Source organism: Ammospiza nelsoni, chromosome 10 (assembly GCF_027579445.1).
Source record: "Ammospiza nelsoni isolate bAmmNel1 chromosome 10, bAmmNel1.pri, whole genome shotgun sequence".
In the NCBI taxonomy this organism is placed as follows: Eukaryota; Metazoa; Chordata; class Aves; order Passeriformes; family Passerellidae; genus Ammospiza; species Ammospiza nelsoni.
Genome location: NC_080642.1, coordinates 4501384 through 4515884, shown reverse-complemented (window position 1 = coordinate 4515884; position 14501 = coordinate 4501384). Strand labels below are relative to the sequence as shown.

The 14501-nt window shown below is 48.4% G+C and overlaps 1 protein-coding gene across 5 annotated transcripts in view; it reads left to right on the top strand.

Annotated features, from left to right (window-relative positions):
• Positions 1 to 14501, top strand: part of TNIK (TRAF2 and NCK interacting kinase) — a 146778-nt gene that overhangs the window by 23155 nt on the left and 109122 nt on the right. For all 5 annotated transcript variants that reach the window (XM_059479752.1, XM_059479754.1, XM_059479753.1 and 2 more), the window contains exon 2: positions 3554 to 3619. In XM_059479752.1, coding sequence (XP_059335735.1) covers positions 3554 to 3619 — 66 coding nt within the window. The remainder of the gene's footprint in view (positions 1 to 3553; positions 3620 to 14501) is intronic.

The window sequence follows — 14501 nt, the reverse complement described above, 5'->3', positions numbered from 1 at the left end:
TTTACTCGTGGCAGCATGGCCATACCCTGGCACAAGAGGCAGTTCCAGGCATGTCCCAACCCATCTCTGCCTGGAGGAGCCCTGGGTCTGCAGGTACTGCTCTGAAACATTTCCCATCCCATGGGCAGATGAAAAGTCCTGTTGAGTGTTTTGTTGCTTTACAGAGAGAATGCTTTATGGAGAGCCTGAGTTTCTGTGTTTTCTGGCACAAGCTCTGAGTAGCAGGGAGGAGGGAGGGACCCTACCTTAGTTAAAGGCATCTTGGCAAAGTCCTGGTGCTGCTACAGCTGTAAAAATCCTTTTCTAGTTAGAGTGAGGCTAATGTAGAGCTGAGAATTATTTGTGGGTTTGTCTCAGATGCTATCTCTCTCCTCCCTGTTTTAAACAATGCACCTTCTTTGCCTAAACTAACAGCTCACCTCATTTTTTCCTTTTATTTGTGGGCTTGTCATTCAGTGCAGCTGTCTGCAGTTACACGAGGTAGTACACAGTACCTCTTACTTGTGTGCTTACACAGTAGCTCTTGTGCAGGCATTCTGGGGTGTGGGAGGAATGGGTTGCAGCAGCCTTATCACCTGTGTGTCCCTCCTGCACTGAGGAGAGGCCATCAGCAGGCTGGGAGCAGCTGTGTGGGATGAGCCTTGCAGCCACCCCCAGCCAAGAGCTGCTGTGAGCCCTGATCTGCAGCACAGGCTATATTTGGTCTGAGATTATTCCCTGCTTGGCGTGGATTGGTCCTGGTTGGGGCTCTGCAGGGTGGATTTCTTTTTCCCCTGGCTAACATCACCCATGCTGTGTGCCTCTCTCTTTTTTCTCCCTCCCTGTCCTCTCCAGCCTGCCCGAGCTGCTCTGGTCCCTCCTGCAGCCTCAGCAGGGGCTTGGTGGGATGTGCAGGGACAGCCTATTCCCCAGCAGCCATTAAGATGCAAATCTCCTTTCTGTGCATCAGTCGGTCCAGGGGAGGCCAGTGGGAAGCAGGGCTTTTTTTTTTTTTTCCTGGAAAGGCCATTAATAGCATATTATCCCTGTTTCTTGGGGAGAAGCTTTTCCCTTTAGCTGCCTGCTGGATGGGAGGAGGGCAGTGGGTCTGGGAGGAGGGATCCAGCCCCCTGTGCTCCCTGACAGTGCTGGGGCTCCCAGTGTGCTGGCTGTGCTGAGGTGGCAGCAGTCAGGGGAGCAGTGTCACTCCTGGCTGTGCTGAGAGATGCCCAGTTGCCTTGGCAATGCTTCTGGAAAAATGCAGGGAGAAAACAGGATGGAGAGGAGGGGACATTGCAGCAGGGAAACTGCCTGACTGGTGGGAGACAGGAGTGGAACTTGTGGGTGATGTGAGCTATGGGGAAAAGCCCTCCTGGCACAGAGCTACCCTGGGCACAGTGACAGCAGAGGCAGTTGTGGATAGCATCCCAAACAAGTGATGGATGGACTCAGGCAAAGCTATTGGAGCTACAAATGTGACATTTACACACATAAGACCAGAGAACCTGGGATGGTGGGATGGGGTGCTCTTGAGTTTTAGGATTTGTAGAAAGAGGCTGGAAAGCATGTTGCAAAGAGGAATTCTTTTTATCAGAAATGGCCAGCTGCATCCCCGCATGTTTCTCCAAACCTCCTAAGCGTATGCCCTAGGCACGGCTTTCTTCTGCCATAATCTCCTAGTGAATATTCAAAAATAGATATACTTGTAGCACTGGAAAAGCCTCTTTCAGAGTTGTTTCAGCACTGCAGAGAACAACCCTTAGGAAAGAAACTCGAAAAATAAACAGCAGCTGCTGCCATGTTTCCCTGTCCCCACCTCCTCACCCACTGTGGAAACCCGGTGTCAGTTCCCTTTCCCATCCATTCCTGGCATTTCCCTGCCTGGTACCAAGGCAGCAAAACCCACAGGCTATCTACAGCCAGCTGAGATGCTGCATGCTGGAAACCTGTTGTGCTGCAGCTTCACCTGTGTCTGGCCCAAGAGTGTGGAGGCAGGTGTGTTTGTACATGTATGGTCTCCTCCAGCACAGCTTCCCTGCCCTTTGCTGCAGATTGTCCTGCTGAATCTGAGTGTTGTTCCCACCCTGGAGTACCCCAGGGTTTCCCAGGCAGCCTGAGGAAGCTGCTGATAGATGATGGAGGAGCAGGCAGAGGGGGGATGTGGCATTTCTGGATGATCAGAGTCATTATGTCACCGTGTCACGGAGCTGTGCCAAACCCCGGCTGCTCCACAGCAGCTCCTCGAGTTCCTGGCTGGGTGGAAAGCTGCCCCAGCCATATCAGGACTCAGATTGATTTACTTTTGTGGCCCTGTTAACTGGATGAACCTTGCTTCTCAGCTTCTCACAAAGATCCAGTGTTTGACTTTTGGACCCAGCAGCATCTTGAGTTCCTGCAGCTTCGTAATGAATGAACCCTCTGTGTCTGTAGTGGGGTGGTGGGTGTCCATCTCCTCTCTCCTCAGGAGTGCTGCTGGCTGATCCTCCTTGGGAGGCATCCCTGGGAGCTGGTATCCCTGGGTTCAATGGGATGCCAAGTCATTCAGCAGCTCAAGTAAACCCAGCAGGGAGGATGAGGATGGGTGGTGGTGTGGGAGGCAAGGTCACACACAGACCCCTGGGATGTCAGGATGCCTCCGCATCTGCAGCTTCCAGGGGGATTGTGCTCTCCAAAATTGGAGTGATGAGTACAGGAAAAGGAGGAGGAGCAGAAGGGAAAAACGCACCTAGAGGAGAAAATAGCAGCAATGGTTATTCTTTCTTGCTTTCTTGCTTTCTTGCTTTCTTTCTTTCTTGCTTTCTTGCTTGCTTTCTTGCTTTCTGTCTTTCCCCACCCTCCCTCTTATCTCACTGCTCCTATCATCTTTGGGCTGTGCTGGTGGGTGCACGAGTGTGTGTGACTGCACTTCCCCTGGCTGGGCACATGCCAAGTGCAGGGGGTGTGGGAACAGGGTTTCCTGCTTTGTTGCCACCTTTACAAGGTGTTGTGTCCTCATATATGGCATTGCCTTGGAGCTGCTTATCTCAGCTGGCAAACTGGGATGTCAATAGCCAAGATGCACCAAACCAAAAATGGCCTTTAGACCAAGTAACACTAATGGTGCTGACCTCAGGAACAGACCTGGAAACCCCTGCTTTGAGCCCCAGAATGGCATCCTGCCAGTTGGCTTGTTTTATTCCAAAGCTGATGCATAAGAAAATCTAACTTTTAACAGCAAATGTTTGCTGTTGCATTTAAAGCTTGCCCTGAGTGTTCATAGATGGAGCAGATGACAGTCAAATGGATGGATGCTCACTCACAGGCACCTGCCTGGCATCTCCCAGGCCAGGTGCTGGAGGTGGGCAGCACCTGGCAGCTCTGTGCTGCCCAGAGTGCTGGGGCTGCCCACACAGGGCTGGCACCTGGACAGTGCCACACTTGTGCTCATTGTCCCTGTAATTCCCATCTCTGGTCTGCCTGAAAACCTTAAACCACTCAAAACCCTTGTCAGAGAAATGCTGATCTTCATCAAACATTTATTTTTTCAGAAGTCTATAAATATTGCTTATTTAACATTCTTTCTCTTTTCTCCTAGGATCCTGCAGGAATCTTTGAACTGGTTGAGCTCGTTGGCAATGGCACCTACGGGCAGGTCTATAAGGTAAGAGCTCCTGCTGAAGTGATGCTGTTTGCCTTGGCTGGGTGTTGAACACGGAGCATCCCAGCACATCACCTTGACTAGGTTTGACCATTTCAAACCTGACAAGAAACCTTGCTGAACTCTGACCCTTTGGTCCTGTGTGCAAGCACCGTGCAGCATACACAGCTCTTACAATAAGGAATTCACATTAGCTCTGAAACTGCCACAAGAAAATGAATTGCTTTTTATTCTCCCCCTTTCCCCCCAGTTGCTTTTATTGATTAGATGATGAGGAGGGAGTGAGAAGTCTGTGCTTTAATAGCTAAATCTCGATCTCGTCTGAGAGCTGAGTTTACGGCTGCAATAGGCTGCCAAATGAGTTTGCTACAGTCTAGTGCTCTGCTTGCACACAGGCTGGTTGCCATCCTTTCCACTGGCAGCAACCTGCTACAGGATTAAAAACACTATTAAAATGTTTTTATTAAGGTGCCTGTTACAGTCAGTAGGATTGCTTTAAGTTTTTCTAAACATCTAGAAGCAGCAATCCACATGAGAATAGTGAAGGGACTGTGGAGAGCAGGATTTTTAAAACATGAACTTCTTTACAAGAATATTTAAAATGCCCTTCTCCTGTATTGTATCACCTGTCCCAAACACTTCTTAGCTTGGGGGATTTCCAGATGTTGTTATCTTGGTGGGGTCTTTTTATGGACTGTTCTTGTGCATTTGGGGTGGGATTGAATTATTTCAAAGTCTGGGGTTATCTGTGTTTATATGTGGTGAGGAGTTGTTTCTTGTCATGGTTGCTTGAGGAATTTGCCAACTTTTATGGTTCTGCTGGGAGTCAGTACCTCCCCTGGGCCTCATTCTCCAAGGAACTCCCGTGTGTGTGTGTGTGTGGGCACAAGTGCTGTGTACACGTGTACTCATGCGTGTGTGGGCACACAGAGAGCCTGTTTACCCGTCATGCCCATGTTTCACTTTGACTACAGAAAAGAATATACTCATGTGCTCCTACTCTGTGGTTTTGGAGACACAGCTCTTGCTTGTCATGCTCTGAAAGCCAGCGGGCTGCCCCTGCTGCAGAGAATGGTGTTCAAAGAGCCAAAATTCCCCCATCCTCCTGCTGCTGTAGACTAATCCTGTCAGTAGAAGGATCAAGGGATTGAAGCGAACCGAAGATGAACTGGAACTTCTGGAGTTTTAAATGTGCGAATGTTTGAACTGAAACAGATTTTTTTAAAAAAATAACAAAAACAAAAGAAAAACCGGCCCACCCCAAAGCTGTAGTTATCAAGGTTGTATTCCAGGGAGCCTTCCCCTCTGGTATTCATTGTTTTCCCACCATGTGCTCCCTGCCACAGGAGCTCCCTTCTGAACTGTTTTTATTCTCAGCTGCTAAAATAACGGTGGAAGGTGACCTAATTTTAACTGGTTCATATTTCTAACAATCCATGGAAACTATGTGCCTGTAACAGCCTTTTCAAAGCGTCGTGTGTTTTTGTGGAGAGCAAAAAAGGGAAATAAGCTGGTGCTGCTGGTTGTGCGGCTCAGCTGATCGGGTTTCCTCTTGCTGGGTTCAGTTCTTTCTGTGTGTTACCTCAAAGGGGAAAAAAACCGCCCAGAAACGTCCCAAGTGTAGGCTGAACGTTTCTGTGTTCCTTTTCCCCGTGCTGTACAAGAGGAAAATCCTCCTGCTAACTGTTTTTAACGTGCTGGAGTGGCTGGATTGTCCTCGGTGTGATTCACGTGGTGCCGGTGCCAGACGGGACGGTGACGGGGGTGGAGGGGAAAACGCTGCTGTCCAAACCAAATTAGTAACTATTGAGGTATGAGCTCAGGCTAAGCCTGACTCCACAGCTCCCTTAAACTGGAGTCCTGGAGTAGCACACGGCTCTATAAACAAAAGGAGACTTTGATATAAAACATACATAACTGTTTATGGTGTCCCACCCTAAAACCCAGTGTGGAAATAAGATCTCTGCCATTCTTTTTCTCCAGATACCACTGCTGTATTTATCTCTTGCAGCAAAACAAATGGATCAACTTTCAAGACACACAGACCTTCTGGCTCCATTCTAAATCAGCCCTTAGAAGTGATCCATACCTAGGAGCAGTGTCCTCTGTAATTAGATGGTTGTTCCATTGCCATTTCCAAGCCCTTCTCAGGCAGGGCTGGACTATTCACAGAATCATTTAGTTTGGAAAAGGTCTTTAAGCTTGAGTCCAGACAATAACCCAGCACTGCCAAGCCCACCATGTCCCTAAGTGCCACAGCTACCCATCTGTTGAGTCCCTGCAGGGATGGTGACCCACCCCTGTGTGCTGTGTTACCTGAGGTGCACCTTTGCTCCCCTCCTAGAGGCTGCTGCACCTCTGGTTGGGTTTTTGGGTTCTGGTGCTGGCTGCCAGCCCGAGCTCTGCAGGTCCAGCCCCTGTGCTCTCAGCCAGGAGCAGTCACCTGGTGAGCATCACCCCCCTTCTCATGGCTGGTCCCTCTCTGGAGCGAGAAAAGCAACTTTGCTGTTGGAAAGAGGCAGAAGTGAGATGTTTATTCCAGGCAGGGGATGATGTGCTGCAGCCTTGATGTTTCCCCTGGAAAATCTGATACAGCAGCAATGTCTGACCCTGCTTCATGGCCACGTTTGTGCTGGAGACTGCAGGTGTCCTGGTGAGAACCAGCTGGCCTGCCCAGGACCTGGGGGGGAAACGTGCAAGGTGCAAACTTCCCATTGATCCCATGGGATAAAGGGCATGGTTATGTTCTTACAGCTGGACGATCTCACAGGTTGAGGAGCCTGAGAAGTGTCTGGGGGTACCACAGCAACAGGAGCCCTCAGAGAGCAGGGATTCATGGAGCCTCAGCATCTGCTGTGTTGGAGAGGCGGGGAGCCCCTGGCACAGCACAGCACATGCCTTCTCCTTGCTGGTGGGAGGACAGCTGTGTTGGCCAAGCCTGGAGCACCCTGAGAGCTCCCACAAGGAGGGCACCACTGCCAGAGCCTGAGCACTGGGGTGCAGCTGCTGCTGCTTTGATCCTGCTTTCTGAGTCATGGTCTGAAGATCCCTTTCAGGTGGTTCACTGTGCTCCTGTGAATCAAAGCCTTGTTTTCTGAGCCTTGTGCTTGAGGCAAAGGCCATGGGTTCTGTTTGACCTCGGTATTTTCAAGTAAAGGTCTTCCTTTGCTCAGAGCAGCAGGTTAAAATATCCCTTTGGTTCTTCCCAGTGACACCTGGGCACTGCAGGAGCCCTCAGCACAGACCTGCTCTGCTCTCACTTCTCTAACCCCAACCACAAGCTCCTCACTCTGGAAAAATGCAGAGAGAAATACATTCCTTGTTCGCTGCTTAACAATCTCCTGTGAATAGCTCAATTTTTATTTTAATGAGGGACTGCACTGGTGATGATTTATCTCTCTAATTGAATCGGAAGCTTTTCTTTATTTTCTAATAATCCTGCATCTGATGTTACAGATTGTAAACTGGTTTTGATGAAAGACTGAGAACTTGCTAGCTGCTGTGCCAGACATTGTTGCAGTAGTGAATTTTTGTGTCCTTGGATTTTATTTTTGTTATAGGTATTTAAGGAAATGACTATCAGGAATACAATGAGTTGGACTTGGGGAATTAAGCCTTTGCCTCACTGGTTTTTAGCTGATGGCTGAAAGCAACTCTAAACACAAAACTCACTAGGACTCTTCAGAGCATTATCTAAACTGTGAGGAAATGCTCCTTTTATGTCCCAGAACATTATTATTGCTGTTTATTTCTACTCTGCATGGGAGCAAACAAATACTCCTTAGAATACAGTGTGTGCTTAGATTGCCTGGATAGATCAGGGCCATAACCAGTGGGGTGTCCAGCACCAATAAAGAGAGGAGTTCAAAGGAAAAGGACACTGGGCTACTCAGAAATACCTGCCCAGTAGATGGGTGCAAAGCTTGGGGACACATCCACTTACTGTGCATTGGGTAAGTGGAAAACCAGAGCAATTCCTTCAGTGTTTTTATGGACTTAGCTATGGCCCATGGATGGTGTCAGCCAGGAAGGATTTTGATGCAAACCTTCACAGTAGTGAGAAAAAGAATCAGGAAATAGATGAGATGTAACCTTTGTACCTCTCATCTTGTGTGTTTTACAATGTGGAAGTAAATGATGTTGAGATTACAAATTCACGTGCTCCTTCTCCACTGTGCCAGGAGGACAGTGGTCATTAATGCCAAGTGCTGCTTCGCCTGGTTCCCTGGGATGTGGCTCTCCATTTGCAGCTCCAGCAAGGTTTTATTTTACAGGGCACAAGATAGAGTATGTGGGCACCTCTGTAACTGCACAATAACTATTGATTGTTTAATTATCTGGTAAATGCCATATAATCAGCGAGCTATTACCCAGCAATAGTCTGTGCTCTAATTTAGAGCGTGTGGGATCCACGTGCCGCCCGTGTCAGCTGTGCCCATCCAAGGAGCTGCTTTACCATCCCCACCTGATGGGGCATGGCAGGGAATCACCCAGGGCAGGTGGAGCACCTCTGCAGCCCTCTGCCAGTCCAAGTGAGGCAGATGTTTGAAGGGAATGTGGGGTTTGTAATTGCTTTTTGTTGTCTCTCTGTCTGGAGTACAATACACATGGGAAAAGATTGAAGAAATGCATCCCAGAGTCTTTAGTCAGGACTTATTTATTGCCCAGCTGGTTTTTGCCAGAAGTCAGGGCTAATCTACCTGGAGGCAAATGCCCAGGTTTGACCTGGTAGGTGGAGATGTTGAGGTGTGTGGGTATTAGAAAGTGAGTAAAATATTTGAAATCCAAGTCACCTGTTGCTGTAGAGCTGGGACAATTTGGTTGCTGAGACAAGCCTGTGTTTGATAGTGTTGTCTTGGAGTTTGCAGGTGCCAGAGGAGGGATAATGCATGTTCTGCACTCCTGGGTGCTTTTTGTGCACTCCATGCACAGTGGCATCCTTCCTCCTGGCATCCCCAGGCATTCCCCCAGTGCAGGCTGGTGGGGTAGCAGATAAATATCTTAAAGAAAGACTATTAGAAGACTCCTTTTTCCTTTAACTTATTTTTGAGAAAACAGAGTGGAGTCTGTGCCATGTTTAACTTGCCTGACATCTGTCTCAGTCTGGCTGCTGCTGATCAAGTGCTGGGCCTTTGCATGTGCCCTGGTGAGAACAGAAACTCTCCAGGTTCCTGGGTCATTAATAGGAGTTCAGATAATTAGCCTGAGTGAAGAATGACAGTAATTGTTTTTAATCATCAGTTGGTTTATTGTCTCCCTCTCTGAAAGGCTGATGGTCAATAGCTCGATAATTAATCACTGCTGCTTTACCCGTGTGGAAGAAGCCACCATGCTGCACACAATTAATATTTCCTGGGGATTGTTGCTGTAAAGAATTAACTGTAGTTTACATACACAGCTTTTATAGCTGCAGACTGACTGCTGTGCCTTGCTTGAGAGGCCAGGCTGAATGTGTGCACACCAGTGCCTGCAGAGCAGGATGTGCTGCCACACACCCTTGTCCCAACACCTGGCCTGATGTGCTGGTCCTGAGCACACCCAGGGCACCTGCTGCCCCCACTCACAGGCTGCTGAAGGAATTCAGAGCCCCATCATCCTGCAGTCTAAACAAGCAGCTCTAAGCCTAGACAGCTGTTGCATTTGAGGGAGCACTGTGAGCATTTCTCTTTTCCCACCTTCGTGTTTATGAAATGAACTGTGATGTTGCAAGGTTGGGTGTGACTTGGGCATTGGTGGTTCTAGTGTTGTATCCTCAGCTTTGGGTCTTTGTTTTTATGTTTTCAAGCTCTTCAGAGGCTGCTTTTGGTGCAGGCTGAGTGTAACCACACGTGTGTGAATGTGTGTAGCCATCCCTCCTCATGCTCTTGTGGTCCCTCTGGTTTGGGAAACTTCTGGCCTTCCCCATGGTTTGGTGCAGCTCTCAGAGCCTGCTCCAGGGGACTGAGGCAGGGAAGCACTTTGTGTCTGCCCACCCTGCCCTGTCCCAGGCTCTTCCTTCATTGGGATGGTTTTGGTGTTGGCTGGAACGCTCACACGCACATCCACACACAGACCCTTGTGGGCAGGCCCTGGCTGCTCATCACCTTCAAGGTCAGGGACGGCCTGAGTGTGGAATGGATTTACAAGACTTACAAGCTGCTTTATAATCCTTCTGTATGACAAGCACAGTATTAAATATTAAGCCATTGTTTCTGCTGGGATGGCTCTGTGTGCCGGCAGAGAGGGTGCTGTGTGGGGATGCTCACCAGGGCTGGGGTCTCCATTGCTTCCATTGCTGGGCTTTTACCAGCTCTTTCTGGGTTGCAGGAAGGCGCTGGGGTGGAGTACTGGTGTGTGATAACTCCTGCAGCCTTATCAGAAGGAAAATGGGCAACCTCAATGCATCAGCTTCCCCACGATGTTATAGTAGCTCTGGAGCAGAAGGTCCTTTCCATGCTGACTCAAATGGAGTGTGTGTGTTTCTGAAATGCAGATTTGTTTTTGCCATGCAGGCAAGGAAGTCTGAACTGAAAAATGCTTAAAATGATGCTTCATTCTTATTAAAAAAAAAAAAAAAAAAAAGGCAAAAGCTTTGTTACCAGAGCAACTGGTACATCTTGTGCTGCTTCATTTCTCTGAAACACAGAGCGAGCCCTCAGCCCTCCCCTCCCCCCGACAAGAAACCAGCCCCCACACACCTACACACCAATATGTCACATTAGCTTTGCTGCTTTCTGAATAATGTAAGGGAAAGGTGCTTTTTCAGTCCTGGAGAATGCAGGTTATAAAAGGTGATTAAAAATGTCTGTATTGCTTCCCTTTAAATCTCTGCTCCCTTTCCCTCCCTGCTGAGTTTGTGAAGGGAAAGGGCAGGGTGAAGGTCAGGAGCAGGCTGATGTGTCTGTGGAGTGACATTTGTCCACTCTGCCTTGCATTGCTGGGTGCTCTCATTTTATAAATACTGCACAGCTTTGCAGGACAAAAAAAAAAAAATATTTGCAGTATCTTAGGGTTAGAAAAGCTGCTTTTGAGAATGCCAAGTAAAGTCAGTGGTGCTGCAGAGCGTGGGGAATGTGGTCCTTGGGCCTGCAGTGCCATTTGTGTGGGTGCCAGGCATGGATGGGGACAGAGGGAGAGCCCCCTCCTTGGCGTGTGGCATTGCAAGGTGCTCTCTGCAAGCAGCTGCTGTGCTGATCGTAGCAGCAAGCCCCATGTCCATCCAGTGCCACATCCCCCTGCCCAGAGGAATGCCTGGGCTGGGAACTCAGCCTTGGCTTTTGTCACATCTTCTGTGGGGGCACCGAGAGTGAGAGGTGAGGGTGCAGTGTGTGAGGGAGGTGTTTAGGAAAGAGCCAGCTTTCAGAACTGGGGTTACTGTGTGTGAAAGCAGAACTCTCTGTTTTGGGAGGGGTGGCTTCTCCTCTGCTGAAGCTCCCACTGCTCTGCTCACTGTAGTATCTTACCAGCAGTGCTCTACAAGGGTGTGGCTGTGGCTGGTGGGTGCTGTAAGGCTTGGGTGGGCTACAAAACACGTTTGCTTTTGGGTTATAGCCCTCTAATGGGAACCCTGGGCTGCAGGGCACAGGTGAGGAGCTTCTTGCTCTCAGCAGAAGCTGGTACCTGCTGTTTTTTGCAGTTGTAAGCTTGGATGTTGTATTTAGGAGGTAACAGGCTCTTGTAGTGAATTGGAGCCTGTGCAGTGCACAGGGAGCTGGGGACCAGGACCTCACTGCTGTGGATTCTCCAGTGACCTTTGCTAAGTGCCTCCTCTCTTCTCCTTTCCCATCTTCCTTTCCCATCCCTGTCCTTACCCCATTCCCAATATAATCAGAAACAGAGCAATGCTGGGGTGGTTTGGGGGGCAGAGCTGGGAGCTGCTGGGTGGCACCAGCATTGGAAATCCATCTCTGAGGCCATGGGGAGGCTGAGTGCCTCTGCACCAGCATTTCGGGAACGAAATGCTGAGAGCAAGGCTGATTCCCAGAGGAGCAAGTGGAGCAGCTGCTGCTAGGTCAGCTGAGGAAAACAACCGAGAGAAGCACTGAAAAATAGGTTTTGGAGCTGGGAGGTGTTTTGTTCCTCCCAGCTCTGGAGGTGCCACTCTCAGCTAGGAAGACACTTTTTAGAGAAGGGGATGGGAGGAGCAGCAAGCTGTAAACGCTGGTCCAGGCTGTGGATTTGAAGCTTTTGCAAATGCTGTGGTGTTTGTCTTCAGAGACGTTTCTCGCTTGTCACTTTTTTGTGTCACTCCCAAGTTTTGATGCAGCTTGACTCATGGCTGACCCTGAGGACTGGGAGGCAAGTGATGCCTACAGGGAGCTGGCTGGAGCTCTGCAGCTCCTCCTGCTTCTGCTTTGAAGGCTCACTGCAGAGAGAATGGTGCCTCTCTTCAAATCTGCTCTTTATTCTTAGGTTTACCTGGGAAGCCCTTTACACTAATTACCTAAAGATGGAAAGTGCCAAGCAAACACAGCCTGCTTCCAAATGTTGTGGGATTTTTTTTTCCCTCTTCTTGCATAAGAATGGCAGATTGGTGTAAATTTTTTTTGTTTTGTTTTGTTTAAGTCTTCATATTTTTTGCGTGTCTTTAGGTGTCTTAAATTCTTGTGTTGAAATGTGCACAAGGCAGTGTGTGGCTAGAAACCCAGCTCCACCCTCCCATGCCCTTGTCTCCAGCCCATCTCAGCCTGTGTGTAGGTGGTTGGGAAGGTCAATTTGGGCTGGAGAGGGATGTAGGGGAACCTGAGCCTTTGTTAGCACCAGCTGAGGTGATCCAGCCCAGAGAGTCCTGTCAGGTGCCACAGCCTCCTCTCCCTGTGCCCAGGGCTCATCTTTGGGTGTAGAGCATCCACATTCACCTGTCTTGGGCTGGGCTCCACACCTGGGCACTGATGTCCCACTCCTTGATGGAATTCTCTGACTTCCCTCCCCAAGCTTTTTGTGCTCTCCACTGGAGCAGGGCAGTGCTTTTAAAGTATAGGTAAATGCTCCTTTTTCTTTTTTTTTTTTCTGATGATGGTGTAAGGACCAGGGCATTGGGCTGGTGGGGCTTTGTGCCTGCATTCAGGTCAGTGTCTTGTGTGGCAGTGTTGATTTGCATTTAAAAAGCCCCAAACTTATGGTGGCTGTTGTTGAGGAAAGGTTGAATGTGTCAGCCTCAATGACAAAGGAAACAGAGGTAAGCAGATGTGCTGGGAGAAATGAACATCTCTCCTGCTCTGATATCTGGGCCAGCAGAGTGAGATGGGGACAGGGAGCCATTTTATCCTTCCAGCTTAACTCTGTTCTTCTTGCTTTGCATCCCCTTTTGGAAAAGATGGGAGGTTTCTATCATATCTTGCAGTTTATAACTCTTTATGCCAATACTTTCCTTGATGTTGTAATTTCTCCCTGAGCAAAGCCATTATTTGAGGATAAGATGCCTCATTCAGTAACTTGAGCATTCACAAGTCTCCAGCAACCTCCCCTGTCCCCACCTGGGACATAAAAAGAGTTGGAAGCTCTCACAGACCACACGAAAGGCTAGAAATGCATCTTTGTTTTCCAGAGGTAGAAATTCAATATGAGCAGTCATCAGGGCTAAGGAAAAATTGCAGATTCCACTGGACTTGCCATTAGTCTCTTGTTTTTTTTAGAGCAGTTGTGGCTGTAGTTGAAGTGGGCAGCACCAGTGGAAATTCCTTTGCATTCCTGGACTTCAGAGATTTTCCCTTTCACACTTTTATTCAGCAGGTCCAGGATCAAGGCCAAACCTTTTCTACGTAACTGATAGAAAGACAGCCAGTTCAGCAGAATTTCTGTAAATAGCCTGTTCCAGATGAGTTGTGAATTGTGCATGTGAATGCCAATAAGGCTAACACTGGGGGTAGTTTGCCAAAGAAGATGGAAACCTTGTGTTAGAGAAGCAGGCTTCTGAAACACAATGTCAGATCACATTTTTGGACTCTGCAGACACATTGTTTGCTGTAGTCATGAAACTGCCCAAAATGCAGAAGAGTTTTGATCCATGGCACTGAAGGACAGCATCCAGGGGGTGAGTCCTGGTCACACAGAAAACACTCAGCATCAGCTGAAAATCCTGCAGCAGCCCAGCAGTGAGCTGGGCCCTTGAAAGAACTCCTCCAGTATTTTTAATGGTTTTTTTAATTGTCAAAAGCCAGCATGTGTTGGGATAGCCTAGCAGGCAGTTTGCCAAAGGGCTCACAGAGAGCACAGTTTTGGGCTATGCCATGTGTTGCACACATCTTTTCATTAAAAATCCTTTCCTTAGGATTTTTCCCTTCTGAGAAGCTGGGAGGCCTCAGGAACAAAATGCAAACAATGGTTATCTGCTGCTGTGGAATGCAACAGGTGCATCTGTGATTGATCTCGTGTGGATGTTTGTAATTAATGGCAAATCATGGCAGAGCTGGCTCTCTCTCTGTCCGAGCCACAGACCTTTGTTGATTCTTTTCTATTCTAGCCTTCTGAGATGAAACTTTTCCTTCTATTCTTTAGTATAGTTTTAATCTAATATATATCATAAAATAATAAATCAAGCCTTCTGAAACCTGGAGTCAGATCTACGTCTCTTCCCTCATCCTAAGACCCCTGTGACCACTGTCACAGCCGTGTGTCTGAGATCACTCTTCTTCCTCCAAATCACAGAATCACAGAATCACAGAAGTTCAAGACTGGAAGAGACCTATAAGATCATCAAGTCCAGTCGATGTTCTAACTGTTCACTAGATCATGGCAGCAAGTGCCACATCCAGTCTTTTTTTGAATTCTTCAAATCTGTCATCTTTCTTCTAGAAAGAGCCCTAAATGTGTGTTACAGTGCCTGGGGTTGTGTTTAGAGGACTCTGCACATCAGCAGATGGATTTAAACCCAGTGGGGGCAGTGTGTGAGCCCCTGGCAGTGCAA